We start from the raw sequence: 18749 nt of genomic DNA on the forward strand, positions 1-18749 counted from the left end.
CAGTAAACGTATTTATTCTGGCCCAGTCGTATTGGATCTAAAATGTCCAGGATATTCAACCATTTACAGAGGTTGCATAACTAAGAGAATACATTTCCTGTATTACGAGCTGGATTAAATTATAGTTCTTTGGGTGTTTCGTTGACATGATGATGAAGAGATTAAAAAAGACTCGTTGGATGTTGCTCAGATGAATGGAGGAGCGAAACTTTCTTGCTTCATAACAGTATGCAGTTGGTATAGGAGTAAATGATACAGGAGGGATATTAGCGGTTCGAGGCTCGGTGAAAGTGAGTACTGTGCAGTATGATACTGAGACTGAATCTAATCTAAGGTACTGGACGGACCGAGATCTGACTGAGATAATCCATAAATTATGACGTGCTATGGCGTTTTAATGACCAGGCCAAATGTAGTCGAGCCCCATCGAAGTATTTCTCACCTGTAGAGTATGCTTATTGTAGATGCAGCGATTGTGCGATAGCTGAATGAATCGCTGATTCTTGCGTTGTTATAATAACGCTGATAAAACCCTAGGTTGTTTCCTATGTTATTTTGTCTTATTGGCTCATCTTAACATCTTCTCATTGACAATGTGACCAGCTCAGGATATCTTCATGTTACGCTGATACAGTAACATCTCTAAAGCCTTCAGTTATCTTATTTACCCTCTTTCTAATGTCCAGATGTCGACTCCGTAGACTAGTATAAGGATGATGTAGGACCTGAATCCCCTGTATCAATTTCTCAGATCTATGTCTCGATTGAAGAAGTAATGTTGCAGTTATTTAAAAATGCGTTTTGCCATTTTGACCCTGATCTTAATCTCATGGTCTGGGTTAAAATATGTATTATTCTTATGGAACTATTAATGTTTTAGGTATTAAGATTAATTGAAAATGTCTTCGTTTAAAAGCATCTCTAGAAACGTTGTTTGTATCATTTACTTGAAAGAGAGTGGATTTTAAGATATAGTCAATGGGGAATAATTATAATATAATAATATTTTACACAAAATAACAAATGCCTAAAAAATAGTCAGCTCAGTTTCTTCAAATTTTCCTTTCAAAAAACCGTCACAACTATAAATAGTCGTCTAAAAGTGATATTTTTCTGCATTTTAAAGTTATATTTATTATTGGCTGAAATTTCTTCTTCATCGAGAGCTCACTACTGATGATTGTGACTCAGGTGACTTGGTCATCTGACAGCCTTCTTTATGAATTGCCTCTATCCCTTCCGGTAATACATGGCACTTAGAGCTTTTATCAGTGACATTCCTGATTTGAACTATCCATCTGGAGGGAGTTATTCTTTGCCACCCCCAATCTTCGACCAACGAGGTTTTCGATGTTGCCATTTTTGTAAATAAATAATGGGTTTTTTTGTTTGTTTGCTACACTTATTTCTTTCGACAATGCCTGATCCTAATAGGATCATATGGGTCCCACACTTATTTACACATATTCATATACAGAAAACGATTTTCTTCAACACTTTTGTGTTTTCTTGTTTCTGTGGACAATAATCAGAATATTTGAATCATTACGAAACACCTAGTAGTGATATCACAGAGCAGATAATAAATAAAATTCCGATAGGCAATAATATTCAATACACTTCATTTTGATGCAGGGTTTTGAATGTGTGTCATACGAAAATGAAACACGCATTATGTACGTGCAATTGGGCGTGTAATACACCAATATTAAATGAGCGTCAATGCATAAACTGAGACTAGTTATCAGTATTCGACATATGGCGTATTCTTGATACGTCTTTAAGTTTATCCCAGATTATTCCTTACTCGAGATCGGTTACCTGCTACTCCCTACCAGTTAAGTATTTCGGTTCCCATTATTTCTGAGTTCTCTGAGTGATATCCTCCCTATGCAAGCCAAATCCTTTCACCACCACACTACATAATATGTATATATAGCTTTCAGTTGAAGCGTCAAAACGTTCTAGTCTAAATATATTTTTTAAATAGATATAGTAGGAATTATTTTGTAGATAATATTAACAAACATCAATATATAAAATAGATCAATAGACAATAAATAGATTTGTAGTTTTAAAAACAATAATTTATTATTCAATTGTAACCATAATAAATTATAAAACATATAATATTATTAAGATATATTAAATAAACTTAAATATAGTTTTTTTAGACAAATAGAAAAAATAATAAAACTCTCCATAACCACAATAATACTATAATATTATACCTACACATTTTTAATTAATTTTTATCCTATTTAAATGTTTATTTATACATAATATTTTTGGCCAATTTTAGTTTACTCCTATCTACATAATAATTGATTTAAATGAATTGAAAAACGACAAACCATAATATTGAAAGTGTGTACACATATTTTAAAATGTTTGTATTCACCACTATATTATAATACTCCGTTTACACGTGCATGGATTTACTGCTACGTATTATCGCGGCCATGTAAGGTTGCATGTATGGATCAAAAAAGTTCAGAAGCTTCTGAATTTTCTCGCGACAATTTGACTGCGTGAAATCTGCACCTGCGCAGTAGAACGATAGTGGCGAATCTGTTGGAAAAAAACGAACACTGCGGTCAAATAGGGCCATACAATGACAGCATCGCGTCGCATTTGTTTGCGATAGTTTAAAATACACACTGTTGGTGCAAGTAAATCCATGCACGTGTTCAGTGGGTCTATTCTATACTTATCGACCGCTAAAGTGATAAATATTATCAAACTTAGGGTAGGTTTGTATCAAAGTATTAGCACGTATTGTAACAATTACAATAAATTGGTTGTAATTGTTGCAATAAGTGCTATATTTTAACAGCAGCAAAATACGAGCTGTTAAAATGTAGCATTTATTGCAACAATTACAACCAAGTTATTGTAATTGTTACAATAAGTGTTAATACTTTGATACAAACCTACCCTAAGTTTGATAATATGTATCACTTTATCACTTTAGCAGTCGAAAGGTATAGAATAGACTTACAGATGCTATAATGGTGTGATCACAAGTCAATTACAGTTGAGGGTGACACTTACAATATTATTATTGTTATAAAAATATGATTTTCTTTTACGTTATTTTAGATATCACACTTTCCTTCTTTTAATATTGTAAATAACTACAATAAAACCTACTGTGGAGTCTTATTCGAGAAATGAGAGCTATGTTTATAAATAAGGTATCATGGCAAAATACTAACTCAATTAATAACATACTAGTATATAAAATCTATTTATTAATTTATTAAATGGATTAACTAAAAATATTGCATTCATTCTGAGATATGATATCATGGAGACTGTAATATACAAGGATTCATATTATTATGTTCTTCTTGGAGTAATTTTCTATACTTATATTATATTGTGTATAGGATTATATTTTATAGTTAAGATCCTACAGAATATTAAGGTGTATAAATTAGAAAAACGCATTAAATTAACTTTTTGGAAATATAAATATTTTAAATGCCAAATTTACCACTATACGATTCTTTTTTATATAAACAGTAACGTGTTGTAGCTTCAATAGTATTAAATTGCATTCAATTCAATACCCATAATTTACAGCTAACAGTTAATTTAATTGTATTTAAAAAAAAAACACATTGTTAGTCTTAAAATGTGTGTAAATTCATTACGTTTTTCTTCTTCTATGGCATAGCATAACTATCGCACCTCGCAACTAAACCGCCACAAGTTCAAATTTACGTGTTGTGAGTTAATTACAACGTTTCATTGTCTATCGTTCATAGTATATGTACCGAAAATTTCATATCTCTAAGTCATCAAATTCAAGTCAAAACTTCATTCAATATCTAAACACAGTACAAAAATGCGAAAGCTAAAAATTTCAAAGCTGTTTTTCTCTGTTTGACGATTTTTGAATTGTGGCAGTTTAGTTGCGATGGTGCGATATGTCAAGCTTTGGCGTCAGCAACTTTCTGCCTCCATGATTGACGGGATTGGCGAAGGGTGGAAGTATGCTGTTAGGTGTTTAAAAAAGTGCACACTTTTTCAGTCATACTTATTTGTTTTTATTGAATTAAGAATACATGTTATTACAGATGGTGCTTAAATTTATTAAGCCCTGCCTAAACCAAACCATAATCGATAAAAATATTCGTCTATCTGTAAAATATCTAAAATTATGTAAGGTTTAATGGCATAATTATAGATATTTTATAGATAAATGAATATTTTGTGACTATTATTTAATATAGCTTGGATTAGGCAGGGCTTAATTGAATTTTGAAAACTAACAAACACTATCTACAGATTGTAATCTTAGTTCAATGGAAACAAATACGTTTGACTGACAAAGTTTAGTATGAACTATTTATGTCAGATCTTAATAGCTTACCTCCAATCTTCGCCACTGATTGACGATACCCAGTTCTCCAGTACTGTCTTTCAATACAATTATGATTATCAATCTGCACTAGATGTCCTTCCCGACATTATCTCCCTAGCAACGTCCTAGTTTCTTTAGTGGTCACTTTTCCTCGTGGCAAATAGTATTAAGATAACTTCTAATAATTATTAATTATGATTGTTAAGTTTTAAGAAATCACGATATCAAACCTAAAGCCCAAAATATTCAGAGTTGTTTCGTTATTGTTTGGTCAGAAAATGATACATACGACCATATAGCTCTCATCTCTCGGATAGGTCTTTATGTGTTGTGTCGCCAGCCTTGTATTTATATATATATATCATTCTGAGTGTCATATTTTTTAACGAAAAAATGCATGTTTTTAATAATTGGCGCATGTTTTTAAGGATTGGGTGCATGGCTTGACCAGGAAACTCAATAAAAAGGTAATATGTTTTACGATTTTCTGTGTTAATTAATGTTTAAAAATAACTATTTCAAAACAGCGTTTTTCTACAGTCCGATTCGAGATCGGATGAAGACCATTTCTATAGACTAATATACTGTAACATATAGATAGACAACTCTAATGCATATAAGTGGTTTAAAATTTACCCTCTTTTATTTGAACTGGATTATTTGAAACTAAATATTGGTTTGAATCTTTGCTTAAACATAATATGTAAAACAGCGTGGATAATAAAATAACAAATAATTACAAACTCATACTTTTAAGTTTTATTATAGTTTAATAATATTCTATGGAAATAACCATTATTCAAACTCGGATCAGACCGTATAAAAACGGAATTATTTAGTAATCTATTTGATAACTTTCAATGGTTTTACACTTATGGATATTTATAATGATCAGAAAAAGCAGAAATACTATATTATTATGAGAGTTTTAATTCTAATTAATTTAAAAAATGTCACAATACATTTTATTAACTGCATACTATTTGGTATTGGAAGTAGTAATTTATTTTTAGGATACGGATATGTAGGAAAACAGTGTAACTCTTAAAATAAATCTTAGTAGAATATAATTATTGTATTCAGGTCATTTATTTCTTATAATACTTTAAAGTATCTTACTTTGTAATCCATCTGTCCAAGTGAATTAAGTTTTTAATAAAATCAAGTGTTTTGTTTACATTTGTTATATATATTATATTCAATATTTCCAAGTTTAGTGAATAACATATAATATATCGCCGTATAGAAACCAGACTGCAGTATTGTATTCGATTTTTGAATTGTCAACTTGCGTCCTTCCTCCTTATATCCTCAACGTTTAAGGCTCGTTGCAGAGACCATAATCAAAAGATATTGAAGACGTATTTTCCATACGTCATTAAAACGATCCCAATACTAGTCAAGATATTGAAGAAATATGAGATCGAAATGCTGTTGTTAAAGATCAAGATTATTAAGGGCCCACATGCCCCACGTAGGTCAAAATCGAGATTTTATGGTATTTTCAGAGCATAATCCTGGACATTCCTTAAGCGTTGTAGATAATATATTTATATAATTTTGAAGCTTTATTATCCTTTATATTTATTTTAAACATTTGATGACTGCATAAAGTATTTTTATTAAATAAAATAGTATTATTTTAAACCTCTCGATCTAATGTTTTAGAATATAGTCATATTTAAGTACACCCATGTACAGTGGTTTTAAGATTTTTTAGATTTATTAATTTTTAAACCCATTTATAAAACCATTAGTAAAATTAATGTTAACATTATATAGTAAAATATTTACGATAAAGAATTATTATTTTATAATCTCTGTGATCCCAAATTTGACAAGAATTAGGCATTTTATTATTCAAAAAATAGACACAATTAACATATTTGAAGATAATTCTAAAGATACTGATTATAAGCTATGTTTTTGACCATTCAAATGTGATAAAACATCCTACGAATAATGATTGTTTTATAATAATTATTGACATAAGAATAAGGTAGTGTTTTTTTTTAATTTCTATTTGCCATTTCTATTGGCATTTCCTAGTGGTTAAGCTACAACATACGTCCGTAGCCATAAATCGACAAATGATAAATGAAATAGGGAGTAATATCATGTTGATGCGCGTGTTTGAACATGTACGTAATCGAAAAAAACGATCCCACTGTTGTTTTCGGGTAGCGAAATATTAATTATTTATGACTTTGGACTCAATTATCTAAAAAATATGATTTTGAATTACCACAGTCTGTTACTAGGACGGCGATATATGGAAAACTGTCGAAATAACACATTGGATAAAAAATAGTTTGCAAAATTAGGATACGTAGGTACCTATCAGCTCACATTTTTGTAGCTCTTTAGCAATTCTTTATGTTTAATCCCTCTAAACAGAACCCAATGTCATGGCAACCTTCAGCGGATGGACTCAGGATGATTGGCCACATGATCCTGAGGAAGAGTATGGTAGAAGGATCCAATACTTCGTCGAGTGCGGCCATTCTTGGCCTCAAGGTTGTCGGTGGTAAAATATTGGACAGTGGCTCCAGAGGGGCATTTATTGAGAAGGTCAAAAAGGGATCCATAGCAGACATCGAAGGACAACTGAGAATAGGTACGAACACAATAATATACAATAATTAATTATATTTAGTAATGTTTTCTATTACTGTAGATAATATAAAATTTGTATTTTATTATTTCATATATTTTTTAACAGAAATATATTTCAAAATTGACAAAAAATACCTATAATGTTGTGTCAACGGCGTTCAAGTTTTGTTTCATGTCATTCGGATAATCATCAAACTGACGTCACATACCTAAGCACATATTAAATTATATGATACCATTTCAATATAAGGCCAAAAGCTCATATTATTCCAACGTGTTAAATTGTGTCGTTTTATTTCTTACGCTACTAAAATAGGTATTCTGACCTATGCAGTAGATACGTATCTGATAGTCAGAAATTTGGTTCGCGTGAAAATAAATAAACTAAATATTTAGCGTATTTTTAGCACATTTAAAGCTGTTGGAGGCGTCGAAAAATGCTAGTAAAAACGCCACAAGCTAAATGCCTATCGAAAAACGCTAAATTGGCAACGCTACATGTAATGTTGTTTAAGTAACAGCCCTAAACTCTCCAATCTAATCTATATTTGTAATTTGGAGGTCACATTATTGTATTTCATTTCTTACTCGGTGCAGTAACTTAGTGAGTTTTTTTCTCATCAGCAGTGCTTGTTTTCGAACAACATTATTTCGCTCTAATAGAGATTAACAATAATATGTGAATTTAAAAAAAAATCGGTTTGTGTACTTATGCATGCGCGTTAGAAGTTATACTTATTTTACGTAACAAAACAAAAACAAAACTTGTGATAAACTAGATTCTTTGACTAGCTCTTAATTCTTTTGTTAAATTACACACTCAAGAAAAAGGACCGCTTATTGGAACGCCGTTGGTTTATTTCTCTACACTTTAACTTAAATTACTAAATTATATAATGGTTTCTCGTTGTTTTTATTTTTAAAGTACCAACTGTCTGTCGTTTAATCGTTTGTTTACGTAAGGAATTTCAAATGGCCGACAATAATAAATTCGCTGCCTAGTCAACGGAACAATTCTAAACTATAATATTATACTGTATAATCGTCACGATTGCAGTATCATACTGTGGCGTAAAGTTAGTGAGTTCGGCTGATAATCGAACAATCGGTGGTTCGAATCCAATCGAGTGCGTTTTTTTCGTGTGAAGAAATAAATTATGTGTTACATGTCGCACGCCAAAAATACACTCTGATCTGATTTCCCAAACGCGCCAAAAGAAGTATAGCTTCAAAAACGTTGTTTTACCCATTTATTGGTTTTTAGGTGACGAGGTACTGGAATGGAATGGTAGATCCTTACAAGGAAAGACGGCCGAAGACGTTTATGACATAATTGCGGAGAGCAAGCAGGATGTTCAGGTCGAGTTGGTGGTTTCCCGGTTAATTGCTGCCAACAGACGATCAGCACAGGCCACGTGGAGGTCTCACAAAGGTATACCCTATTATGTGGTTGATAAAATTATCTAAGTATATTCGTTGAACGTTCTGGCAAAAAAACACTAAATACACAGATTCTATGTCAACTTTATAATGTATGAAAATAGTATTTCGAAATATATAGCAGTATCAAGGAAGGGATGGAGATAGGCTGTTAATATTTGACATAAATAGTGCACACTAAACTTTGTCAGTCATACTTATTTGTTTTCATTGAACTAATAATACAATTTACAGATTTTACTGGATTGTTTTTTTAAATTTAACTAAACCCTGTAAAAACCAAACCATAATAGTTTAGGTATGATATGGGCGATCCGAAAAAAATAGTGCACACTTTTTCAGTCACACTTATTTGTTTTTGTTAAACAATTAAGAATACATACTGTTACAGATGGTGTTAGTTAGTTTTTTTTTAATTGATTAAGTCCTGCCAAACCAAACCATAATAGATAATAAATATTCTTCAATGCCACCCACAAGCCACCCACGATGGCTCCGTGACTTAAGCGTCGGCCTATGTCGTCGTGGGTCCCAGGTTTGAATTCTGAGTGGACCCGATAGGTTGAGCAAGTGGCTGAAATCCATTTCTCGTAAAAACAAAATCTGTTAAAACAAACCTCTACTCTACTCTGTGGAGGCCCATATGATCTTATTAGGATCGGACATGGTATATAAATATCTCAAAATAAGTGTAATTGAATTGCATAGTTTTAGATATTTTATAGATTGACAAATATTTCTTGGTGTTTGTTAGTTTTTTTAAATTAGTCAAAGCCTGCATAACCAAGCCATAATCGATAAATTAGGTAAGGATTAATGGCATAATTTTAAATATTAAATAGACAAACGAATATTTTTTGACTATTATCTACTATGAATATAAAAAAACTAACAAATGCTATCTACACACTGTAGGATTATTTCAATGAAAACAAATACGTTTGACTGATAAAGTTTAGTATGCTCTATTTATGTTGGATCTTAACAGCCTACCTCCACCCTTATTCCATTCCATACTTCTAAAATGGTGATATAATAGATACTTTGCGACGTTATTGATATTACAACGTTTTTATTAGGTCGTATTCTTATTTGTCCGGTGGTTGTTTGTCCGGTACAAATCTTGCAATCAATTTTTAACTAACTTCCCGACTAACTAGACATTTGAAACTTTTAGAATATATCAGAAAACGATGCTAATACATTTTTAATACTTTTAGCCATTTTTAAGTAGAATCAAATTCATTTTCAGTTAATTATGTTTTGTATGAAAAGTTATTTCGGAAGAAATCCGTAATCCAATCCACTATTACTGGTAGCTAGGGTCCTAACAACTAAATATTAATATATACGTTCATTACTATGGAAATCAATATGAGTTTCAAAATGACATCATTCAGTATTATTTCTATCAAATACAATTTTTTTGATCGTTTAAGCTAGTCAAGTCAAGTTTATATGATTCATCAGAAAATTTAGAAACGTTGTACTTATATAAAAAGTTCTTTTTATCTTGTAATTATTTTTATATATATTTAAAATTTAGTCAAAATTCACCATGTAAATTTATAAAATGTGTCACATACCTAATAACCGAAGAAAAATAAAGTATAATATACTGACCTGGTCTTTATGTGATTGAACCGACTGAATTAATGTCCCCAAAAATGGAAAGACAAGAAACATATTTTTAAAATTTACCTACCCAAATATTTACAACGCGAAGCCATTTTGAAGTTTTTGGAGTATCATCTAATTTTCTAATTCCACTTGAACTTAGAACCAGCATTTTTGACGTGTTTATAATATTGATATTTAAGAAAACGCATTAAAAAGGGTCATTGACATAATGAGACTTGCAGTACAAAATAACATTGTTAGGCCTATAAAAATGACTACAATGTATTTTTCTCTCTGCTAAAAGTCGTTAAGTCGATAATTTAGCTATTTAGACTTAACAAAAAATTTTGTATCAATATATAAATATGTATGCTAGTAAAAAAAATCATGACCATCCGAAATATAGAAATTAGCATTATGCCCGATTTTAGAAGACATGTCAAACTTTAAATTGCAATAATACTCCATAACATGATGTCGAGACTTACCAACTTTTGGCAGTTACCCTAAGAATGTTAGTATTTAATTGATAACTACTGATGAAGCTAGAAATTTAATGATATATCTAAGAAAATAACTGGGAAAATAGCATCTTGATTAGTTAAGTAGTGGTGTTATTCACCCACACGCTCCAGTCGGGAATCACATTTTTTACTAAGACCGGCCCTATAAAATATACCATTTTATGCTAAACACAACACAATTAATGGTAATATTTATTTTTTGTGTTAATTATTATCAACAGCAAAAATGGACTTTCAAACAATTTTTTTTTGTGCTGGGTTGAAATAATAATATGTATTGTCCGACAACAAGAAATCAGCGATAACAGGAAGTCGCTGTAATCGTATGTAGGAGACTTCTAGTGCACGTGCTAGAGTTACTACTACTAAATTACGTAAATTGATAGATCCGTACACCACGGGAGCGTACATTGAAATGATAAATTTGGGGGCGTTCCTCATTGGAGGGAATTGTTAGTTCACAGTTTTATCACGTGGACAAGAAGTCTTTGTTTGACAATAAATAGACTCATACCAAACCTGAAAAACTTAATAATAAGCACTCTATGCATGCCACATGTGTGCAAAAAATACCACACTAGTTAGAAATAGTTAAAAAAATATTACATATTTTATCACGTTCCGAATAAAAAAACTATCTTTTTAAAACAAATAATAAAACTCGTTTATTTTTGCTCATTAACGCCGCGAATTTCAATAGTTTTGTTTATATTCATACTGGCGTCATCAGTGGCATCCCTAGACAAAGCGTCGCCCGTAAGCAGACAATAGGTGATAATACTTCGATACAAACCTACCTTAGATAGATGCCGTAGCAGTCGAAAGCAATTTTGTGAAACGTACTATATAATGAAGCGATGGCACCACCTGCTTCATAAAAAAACAGCCACTGCTCTCAAAAGTTGTAATATTTGTATTTGTTCCTTCATTTACCGTCCTGGATAATGTACCGCCCCTATTCAACGCATAATCTGCTAACACCACGGGACGTAATCTATCAATATAATTGTAAATACCTACCACATCACATATTGATTCAAATATACTGAAATATCAACAGTATAAACGCATTGGTTAATATGTAGGTATATAATTAATGTTTAAAGACAAAAAATATTTATAATAGTCGCATTCATATTCACATTTGTATAAATACCTACTTGTAGATAAATCATATCTAAATATTTGTTGAATTAATCACTCATGAAGATCACCGAACCGAGGGGCGACCGCTGCTTTTGATTCGTCCGCCCGTTTGACACTGCACGCATTACGTACAATGACGCGACGCCCCTGGCACTATGAAATTAATTTGAAACTAAACTACTTATATCAAAATGGCGTACATAAGGCTAACAGCTGTTTTATGTCAGATATAAATGCATAAATTCATGTAAACATTGTATTATAAATATTTTATTTATTTATGGGCACCTATATAATATTATGTTTTCAGGCACTCGAGCACGTTCAATAATGATTGTTATTTAATTATTTATCCGTTTTTATGTTTGTAATGTTGCAATGATAATATTATTTAAACATATAACACAATAATTTACAACCCTATGTTTATGTTTATAATACCAATCAATGTTTACTAGAACCCTGCAAGTAAAAATCAATATAAATATGTCATACCTAACTACCCATTTCCTTCGTTTGTATACAATAATATTATTCTACATCATTTGCACTAAGGATTCCAATCCCAGGATCCCGAGCTATTTTCGATAGATATGAATCCCGGGATTGATAAACATAATCCCGAAACTTTCGGGATTTTTTTATCAATTTTTATGGAAAATGAAATAAAAACGAAAATATAGCATAAAAAAATACTTTTAATAACAAATAACTACATTACAAATAAACTGAGTTTGAATGAAGTTTGATTTATACCCATGTGTAAGTAGCCGATTCCTTTTATTTTTTCACATAAATTAATAAAAATGAGAAAGATTGGAAAAAAACAATGCTTCGCAATATTAACACAGTAATTCCACCATGATCTCATACGTTTTACGGCAGTTTCATATTTGGCTGACTAATTAGATTTATGAAGCGGAAAGGCCATACGTACACCATGATTTGACGTATTTCCAAGATTGAACGTATACAATATTAACAATAAATGTCTTAAATGGTATAAATTATACTAGATTTAGTTTTGACCGATTTTATCAATGTTATTTGTAAATATAAAATTTTTATATGAACAATGAAAAAAATGCCAATCCCGGGACCAGTCCCGGGATCCCAGGATTGTCAAATTGTAATCCCGAAATCCCGGGATCAGAATTTTGGCTCGGGACTGGATTTCCTAATTGGCACTATAGCCCCATAACCTATAACCCTATAACTATTGTGAATTGTAATCAAATGAGGTTTCTACATCCTGTTGTCGGCCGCAAGCTCCCTCTACGGTAGGCTAAGGCCTGAATGATGCTGGTGAAGGATACTTTCCTCGCCATGTTCTATTTTCATGGCATTCGGCTCGGAATATTCCAATATATTCCTTTAAAATATGCATGATATTCAGGTTCCTCTCAAATATTCTTATTCATTATTGATTATTATTCTACTACAATAGCTCATGAGGCCCAATGACCATAGTGTAGTGAAATAGTATCGTAGTAATTGAAGTGAAACATCACAAATACCCAGACTTTGAGAATCTCTCTATTATAATATTATTTATAAAATAATGTTCATTTTTCACGTACAATCAGTCAGTAACTACATTTTCGTAATTTTATGAGATATCAGATCTGCAATTTCATAACATTACGAATAAACATAATTTCATCAAAATTTCAAAATATTATTTTATACTGTTAAAATGTACTTACTTATAAATAGCGTGTCAGAATCGATTGGACATCTCAATCGATTACAAGTTTCCGTTAAAGTCACATCGCACCGAATTGCCGTTATACCTGTTTATTAAGCCGCACCTAGACCAAGCGAGCAAATTCTTATGCTCCAGTGAAATTCTTATGCGTCAATTAGATTGAGCTACTTTACGAGCTGTTTGTTGGCGAATTTAATAGCGGCCGATTCAGCTACTGCGATTGTGATAATGACACACAAAACTTTCCATTCGCTGAGAAGCCACAAGCCAGCGACTATTTTGACAGAACGTAGTTCGCTTTTTTACCGGGAGGTTGCTACTGCGCTCTACTGCGCAGACGCAGTAGGCCCACACGCCGGCGTGTAGCGTATGGAGTTGACCGGCTTTCAACTTTTTCGGTAGATTGTGTACAATCTGTTTGTTAGCTTGTTCAATGATGACACTGGGCGTCTTTACAGGCATTCGCCAACAAGCAGCTCGTAAAGTAGCTCAATGTAATTGACGCATTATGCTCGTTCAACAAAAAACGAGAGAATCTCGCTAGAGTGGGGGAAGAACAAGCATTTGCTCTCTTGGTCTAAATGCGGTTTTATATTCCATCGATTGTACCATTGTAGTTATTTGAAACAGTAAATAAATTCTCGCCTCCTCCATCATCACGAACAACTACTACCGTATCGCATCTGAAATACCTAGTCTTCGCCGAACCAAATAATACAACTAATATATTGTGATCACCGGGAATTGAACTCGGAGGCCAGCGCATTGCGCACTGCACCACAAGAGTCAGCAAAAGTTCAGCACTTCCATCCGTAGTTCAATGTGACAAGGATTTTGCAGATAATCAGTCACAATCTGAAGAGTTTCTATAAACAGTAGTAGAATTTATTTTCTAGCATTTGTTTCCCATTAACTTCTTGGCTGATATTATTTTGAGAAGTTATGCATGATTCCAGATATTACTGCCACCAATTTAATCACAGTGTTTTATAATCGTTACCATATTTTGTAATATACAAATAAACTCTTTGTAAAATGTCTTAAAACAGTGGTGAAATAATCAACTCGTTCCAAACCGATTATCTACCCTTACCACAAACACATTGTTTTTCATTACGAGTATTTAACATAATAGTTAGTGTACAATAATAGTATTTTTAATAATATATCGTATGAGTATATATGTATTAAGGCCATGCATTAGTTGAGGCACGGTCTAAAAAGATCGTCGCTAGGCGATGCGCGGATTGCGGGTGGCGGGTGAAAATGACGCCTGTCAAACGAAATATTAATTGTCATATAAATCCAACATACGTCCATATTATGTTCTGTTTATTGTTCTATTAGTAACAATAATAATATATTCATTGACATGTTTTCTTTTTAAAGTAAATGGGTAACGTTTTTAGTCATCTTTACACGATTTTAGAATTAATTGACCCGTCGCCATCACGCAGCAAAGTGACGTGTTCCCGGGTCAACATTCTCTCAGTGAATGGCAGCAAGTCCAAAATTTCGTCGCGCGTACAGTTGAAAATTATTTGGCGTTTCACTGATGCGTCACCTTAAATTATCGCAATTACTGGTGAAAAACTGGGAATGTAACATTATTGAAAACATGGTATTATTTGAGAATATCTCGTGATTAGGGATTCCAATCCCGGGATCCCGAGCTATTTTCGATACCTATGAATCCCGGGATTGAAAAACATAATCCCGAAACTTTCGGGATTGTTTTTTTTATCAATTTTTATGGAAAATAAAATAAAAACGAAAATATAACAGAAAAAATACTTTTAATAACAAATAACTACATTAAAAATTAACTTATTTTGAATGAATTTTGATTTATACCCATGTGTAAGTTGCCGATTCATTTTATTTTTTCACATAAATTAATAAAAATAAGAAAGATTGGAAAAAAAACAATGCTTCGCATTATTAACAAAGTAATTCCACCATGATATCATACGTTTTACGGCAGTTTCATATTTGGCTGACTAATTAGATTTATGAAGCGGAAACGCCATAAGTACACCATGATTTGCTTTACTATTTTAAATCTCGCGCAACCATTCATTAAGTCTTTACTATCAGAAACAGCAATCTCATATTAAATTCACATTATTATTTATATTTCAATAATATTTACTCCATTAAACTTATGTATTTCCAAGATTGAACGTATACAATATTAACAATAAATGTCTTAAATAGTATAAATTATACTAGAATTATTTTTGACCGATTTTATCAATGTTATTTGTAAATATAAAAATTTTATATTAACAATGGAAAAAAATGCCAATCCCGGGACCAGTCCCGTGATCCAGGCATTGTCAAATTGTAATCCCGAAATCCCGGGATCAGAATTTTGGCTCGGGATTGGATTCCCTACTCGTGATAACGTTCTATATAAGAATAACGATACCATCTAGCGATTAATTATCAAAACAGTTCGTGATTGCATGCTTAAAATAAATCTTCAACAACTTAGTATGATTTTTTTTCGGAATCGCACCATCTATGGTGAATAAATATAAGTATATTTTCATAACATAATTAATTACTTAAAATAATTCACGAATCAAATTCACAATCCAATTATATACCTATCGTTATTGTCGGCGCTTTTTAGTGGACTGTAATAGAACTGGGATGGTTTGAATACTGGGGGGTTATACAAGGATTCCAGGGACTGTCCCTTAATGTTGATAAGGCGGGCGCGCTAGGCTGGCTCCCTGTTCCCGCGCTCACTCACTAGTACTACCACTCTCGCGCGATAACTTCTTGTTGAGTCACGCTGTGTAGTTTATTGAATAGATGTTTGGGTAATGAGTTTATGATAATTTATGAATTGCAGTGATTCTGTCTGAAGATAACTGAATTGTTTATAACGTGCCAGGAAGTACTACAATCATGTTGTGCGTAGATTAGGAATTTTGTCTAGGATTAGCGCTAATTGGCCCAAACAGTTATTAATAATCTTTTGAAATTTCATCTTTTCATCAATAATAAAAATATAATATAATATTATTGTTCCATATTTACGACTGTCTAACTGTACACTATTTTTGGCTTACTACCCTTCGTTTACCCCCCCCCCCCCCTACAGGCATTCTTCATCACTAGTGTATGAAAAATAAATAGAGAGAGTATGTATGTGACATTGATGAGTTTCAGTTGCAGCATACATCTATAATGTAGAGAAGACTATAAATTGAGGTTATAAGTTTAAACTCTCATTAAAAGAGGTAAATAGTCGTATAAACATGCTAAAATGATAATTATTCTGAATGCGATTTGTTTATTTTTATTTCACTAAAAGTGTATAGAAATATTAATCATATTAGTGTGATAGCTGTTAATGTATTGGTCTGAGTAGAGATATAATTAATTTCTTATAGAGAATTTATAAGATGACTGTTAATTTACCCCCTTTTCCATTAAAATTATTTTGTTTTTTTTTTAGATTTTTTAAAAATATTCCATGCACTTGTTTGTTTGTATAAAAAAACGTTATTATTTTGTTTGAAAATATTATAAGTATATATTTTTTTTAATTTTAATATTATTGTATTAAATGAGCAGAAATGAAATAAATATTTATCGGTATTTTTAAGTCCTATTTTAGATAATGGAATATAGAAAGAAAAGAAAAACTTCGCAACCACTAAAAACTGCAAAATGGCAAAATGGGGAGGGGAGCAGCGCTCGAAATGGAAGTTTTTACGAACCGGAGCGCTCGACAATTTTACGAAAATAATTACACACTTATGTAATTTTATGTGTATTTTATAAAAAAATAAGTGTGTTAGATTCTTTGTTATATGGTTTATCTACCTCAGACGGTCAAGTTAATTTTTTCATAAGACGGAGCGATAATTTTGGAAGTTTTATGAACCGGAACGGCGCTCCGGTCCACTTCGGTCCATTTCGAGTACTGGAGGGGAGTCAGAGAAAATGTGACGACGCAAACTAAACAAAAAATATAAAATGATCTGAAAACGCAATATTAGGGATCGGGGATTAAAATTTTTTTAACGTTTAGGAGGGTGTCAAAAGTGTTATATGACGATGTGCGGGAGGGGTTAAAATAGCTAAATTCGTGTGACGTCATATGTGGATATAATAGTTTCTACAATAATTATTGTTGCTAGGTTTTAGCGTAGCGTAAATATAAAATAAATTAAATATAGGTTGCATTCACAAACATTGAAGGTACATACCATTTTAAAATGGCTAGATGCGCGTTGTTTCGATTCGTCATGATTATTTTTAGAAAGCAGTTACTTTTCGAGTGGCGTTGTATCTTGCGTTACAGAAATAAAAATAATAAAAAAAAACACCCAGTTTTCGACGTGTTTGTTTTTCTTGCTAAATATTTGAGCAGGCAACGGATTACTTTGTTTACACCGGGTCTACCTGAATGCATACCTGGAATTATTATTGCATAAAAAGTTTCTCAAAATATGGCGTTTTTTGTATTTTATTAAACTCCGTCCTGTTATTTCGTATACCTATCTATTGTTATCCATATTTAAATTCAGGCAGATAGTACGATAAAGACCATCCCAATGAATTAGTAGTGCTCAAAGATGAAGAAAACATCTTCTGTCAAGATTAAGCCTAAGGTCATCCGCTCACGCGAATACTCAAAAAAGACGTGACTGAAACTCCAATATCCAGTTAATGTATTTCAATGGCGGCTCGCTGATGTCAATACTGGAATCTCTCAGTTTCAAAACGTCCGCGACCGAAACCGAAAAGCCGTGACTTGCTAGTCTCCCAATTTCTCAGTTTCCAGTCTCCCATAAAACATGGATGTGATTTTGGCTACAAGTTAGGTGACATAGTTTATTTCAGAGTCGCTATAAACACTGTCGCGTTCGAGCTCCAGGCGGTAGTAACTCATTTTGGAATGACTGTAAACGCTGTGATCCTCCATAATCTAGCGATTACGGGCGATTGTCGCGCTACAGTTGTCACGGCGCGAGTGCTTGTGGACGGCTCTATGAGTTCATATGTACCTGGAGAACGCGCGAGTCAAAACACGCCATGTGGACGTGCCACGTTTCGTTACTTGCATTTTTCAGATTTCTCCTCTGTCTGCAACGACTGTCAAACTCTATTCTCTATGGTTTTCAAGGATCGTGAGCGATCGGGACAAAAGTGGAAAATTTTCTATTATTCCGTCGTGCGATCCATTTATTAGCAAGCGAAGATTGCAGAAAGCGTACAAAAATAGCCGAATACGCGCCCGCTCGCGAGCCACGCAAACGGTCGTTCATTCTTCTACTGCTCGATTTAAACAACTACAAGA

At 32.4% G+C, this 18749-nt stretch overlaps 1 protein-coding gene across 1 annotated transcript in view; it reads left to right on the top strand.

Moving 5' to 3' along the window:
* Rim (Rab3 interacting molecule) overlaps window positions 1-18749 on the top strand; it is a 205762-nt gene that overhangs the window by 79432 nt on the left and 107581 nt on the right. The window contains exons 5-6 of the mRNA XM_085951592.1: window positions 6770-6989; window positions 8253-8420. Of these exons, the coding sequence (XP_085807718.1) occupies window positions 6770-6989; window positions 8253-8420 (388 nt within the window). The remainder of the gene's footprint in view (window positions 1-6769; window positions 6990-8252; window positions 8421-18749) is intronic.

This window comes from Rhyacophila brunnea, unplaced genomic scaffold, assembly GCF_057557595.1.
Source record: "Rhyacophila brunnea isolate RB1 unplaced genomic scaffold, BYU_Rbru_1.0 scaffold_24, whole genome shotgun sequence".
Taxonomy (NCBI): Eukaryota; Metazoa; Arthropoda; class Insecta; order Trichoptera; family Rhyacophilidae; genus Rhyacophila; species Rhyacophila brunnea.